The 3,011-nt window shown below is 31.6% G+C and overlaps 1 protein-coding gene across 4 annotated transcripts in view; it reads right to left on the reverse strand.

Moving 5' to 3' along the window:
* Nucleotides 1–3,011, reverse strand: part of NRK (Nik related kinase) — a 137,199-nt gene that overhangs the window by 42,617 nt on the left and 91,571 nt on the right. For all 4 annotated transcript variants that reach the window (XM_037734971.1, XM_037734972.1, XM_037734970.1 and 1 more), the window contains one exon: nt 260–367. In XM_037734971.1, the coding sequence (XP_037590899.1) occupies nt 260–367 (108 nt within the window). The remainder of the gene's footprint in view (nt 1–259; nt 368–3,011) is intronic.

Genomic DNA, 3,011 nt, shown 5'->3' on the forward strand with positions numbered 1-3,011 from the left:
AAAAAAAAAAAAAAAAAAAAAAATGTGTTTCTTATGTTAACATGTAATAGTTTCATTACTTTTAAGTGAATTAATATTTTTAATGTTTTTCAGTTTTAACTTAATAAGTTAAATATCAAATGACACAATCCATGTAATAAACGAAGCTTTTTGAGATCCTCAATGTTTAAGAGTATAAGGGGACACTGAGATCAAAATTTTAAGAACCACTGTTCTACATTCTTACTAATGTCACAGCAACTCATATTGAAAAATTTACCTCAATTATTTTAGGATTTGAAATGCATGGCTGCAATGGTTCTATTTGGACTTCAGCCTGAATCGAATGAAAGACTTCATCATTGTCTGATGATTCATCTTCGTTGTCCTTTGAAACAAAAAGGAAAGTAACTATTTTAATTGTCAAAATGCAAGTGATAGTAACAACTTCATCATCTTAATATACAATTTAAAAGAATAATATTCAAATAATAAAAATTATTTAAACCAGTAGTTGTTAATAGTGTTTAGTTCTGGATCCCTTTCAGAATCTGAGAAATGCTATAGATTGTCCACAGAAAACTGCATATAGACAAACATATTACATATATTTTCTGATGGATTGCTGACCTCCCGAAGTTCATCTACAGGATCCAGGTTAAGAATCTTTGGCTTAAAGCTTGATTAACTCATAATACCAAACTAACTGTCACATTTAGCAAGCGATTATAACTTCAAAGTTTGGTCTTCCTGAGCAATGCAAGATTTGTTATACAGTGATGCAAATATTTCTCCCTAATTGAGCTCTAAGAGTTTAGGAAACTGTTTTCCCCTTTAATCCAATCAATATTCTCTCTTCAACTGAAAAATTACTAAAAATGCATTTTTGTTTCTGCGGATTACTTGAAGCAGTCACCTATGTCTCTCAACTCTATTAAAATTTCAGGTATTTCAAAAGTTCTGTGACTTTGACTATTTTATCAACATTTTTTTGCCTTTATATTTTCTTCAGTGACCACATATAAAGATATAAATGTTTGTACAAGAGCCTAGAGTTATGAGATTTGTAAGTATTATTATTGACTTTTATAAATTTTAGAATGGCTTTCCACATACATGTTTAAAACAATAAATGACAATAAGTGTGTGCCATGCTGGTAACACTGAACCTTTCAGAGATCAATAAAAGGCTTATTCATATATATAAAACCCATTAGATTTAATTGATTACTAGGGTTCATTGAGAATAATCAGTATTTTAGAAGAGCTAGTTTTTACTAAATGTCGTAATTCTAGACTTAAACCTCTCCCTTCACCATTTAGTTTTTTTCTTTTTATAGCTCCCTCCTTTTTTTTTTCTGAGAGCTAAACATTTTCCCTTTTGAGATTTGCTTCTCTTGCTCCTTCTACCTTTTCTCCTGTTAAACATGTCAACAAATTAGCATTCGTTTAATTGGCTCAATATGCACAAACCCAAAGAATTCCTTATCTAGATACTCAGATAAAATTCATTTGTAATTACTACATCGATTATTATTAGGGAAATAGATGTGGATATCAGGGTTTAAGTTAGTATCATCACAATGATTCCTTTTACTCAAATATGGGCGGAGTATTAGAAAACAACTCCTCCCCTAATCTTATCTAACCTCATTAATTTGTTATTAAGCCCATAACTCTTCATTATCAGTTTGGAATCTACAAGATTAAGTTCAATAACTCCAGTAAAATCATATCCACTTCATATTAAAGAATTTTTGAAACAATTACATTTTAGTGACTGTTCCTAGATAAAATGCAGTTTAACATACTGTATTCCACATTTCAAAATGGTACAGATGAAACCACCACTATTACCTTATAAAATTAATCACAGAAGAAGAGAGGGGGAGAAACAAAAATATACCAAGCTTGCAGCACATTTAGCATTACTTTGTAAGTCAGGCTGCTCTCTGGCCTCCTTCTTCAATAGGTGTTTTTGGCCTATTTTCCTAGAATCACGTAGACCTTGTTGCAACATCATCATTCCCCTTAACTGCTCTGTAGATAACAACTTGAACATTATGAAATGTTGTTTTCCCTTTGAGATATTTTTTCAGGTCTTTCATACCAGCGAAACTACTGTCAATCACCTGATCTGAAGGACCCCACTGACGTCAACTGGTCTGAAGGACCCCACAAGAAGCTGCCTCACCAAAAAATGCAGTTTCTATATCCTGATGATTTTCAAGGACCATCAACCTTGCCCTGACCAATCAACAACTCCAATTATCCGGCACCTCATCCTCTACAATCCTCTTAAAAACCCCCAGCCCGGAACTCCTCCAAAAGATGGATTTGAGGGTCTCCTCCCCACCTCGTAACTCCATACCCTGCTGATCATTAAACTTTTCCTCAGCTGCATCGCTGCTATATGTGTAACAGGACTGTTACTATGTAGTGGACATATGAACCTGTTGGTCTTATAACACAGAGAACAATTTGTAAATTGTTTCATGTTCTGTGAGGCCACATAATTGATGTATTATATAAAATTGGCAGCACATTAGTAAAACAAGTCATAAATATGGTAACCATATACAAAATATTTTGGAAACTGCTTAGCTTTCTCATTTTAAACTTGATTTAAACATCCTGTAGTACTTGCTATTCACTCAAATAGTATAGTTCAGCATTCTATTGGAAGAAATAATAAACTAACTTAAAGGTTAGAGGAATAAAACCAAATTTTGTTTTGTGCTTGTTTTTTAATGAGTTATATTTGAAATTTTAAATTATGAAAGTAATTTTTAAAGATCCAAAGTAGTAATTTTAAATGTGCATTTGTTGACCCTTGATTGGTTAAAGGAACAGACAGAAAATTAATAATTAAAGCTAATATTTCAGTAGAGATACTGAAAAATATTTTTCTCATAATTAGCCACAAGTATTTAGGAATTCCAAGAAAATTTATTTGAAGTACACATTATTTAGTATGTTTTCTGTGGAACATAATGAATATTTATTTCATTTGGTTTTTTTTTTTTTTTTTG

This window comes from Cebus imitator, unplaced genomic scaffold (genome assembly GCF_001604975.1).
Source record: "Cebus imitator isolate Cc_AM_T3 unplaced genomic scaffold, Cebus_imitator-1.0 Scaffold696, whole genome shotgun sequence".
Classification (NCBI taxonomy): Eukaryota; Metazoa; Chordata; class Mammalia; order Primates; family Cebidae; genus Cebus; species Cebus imitator.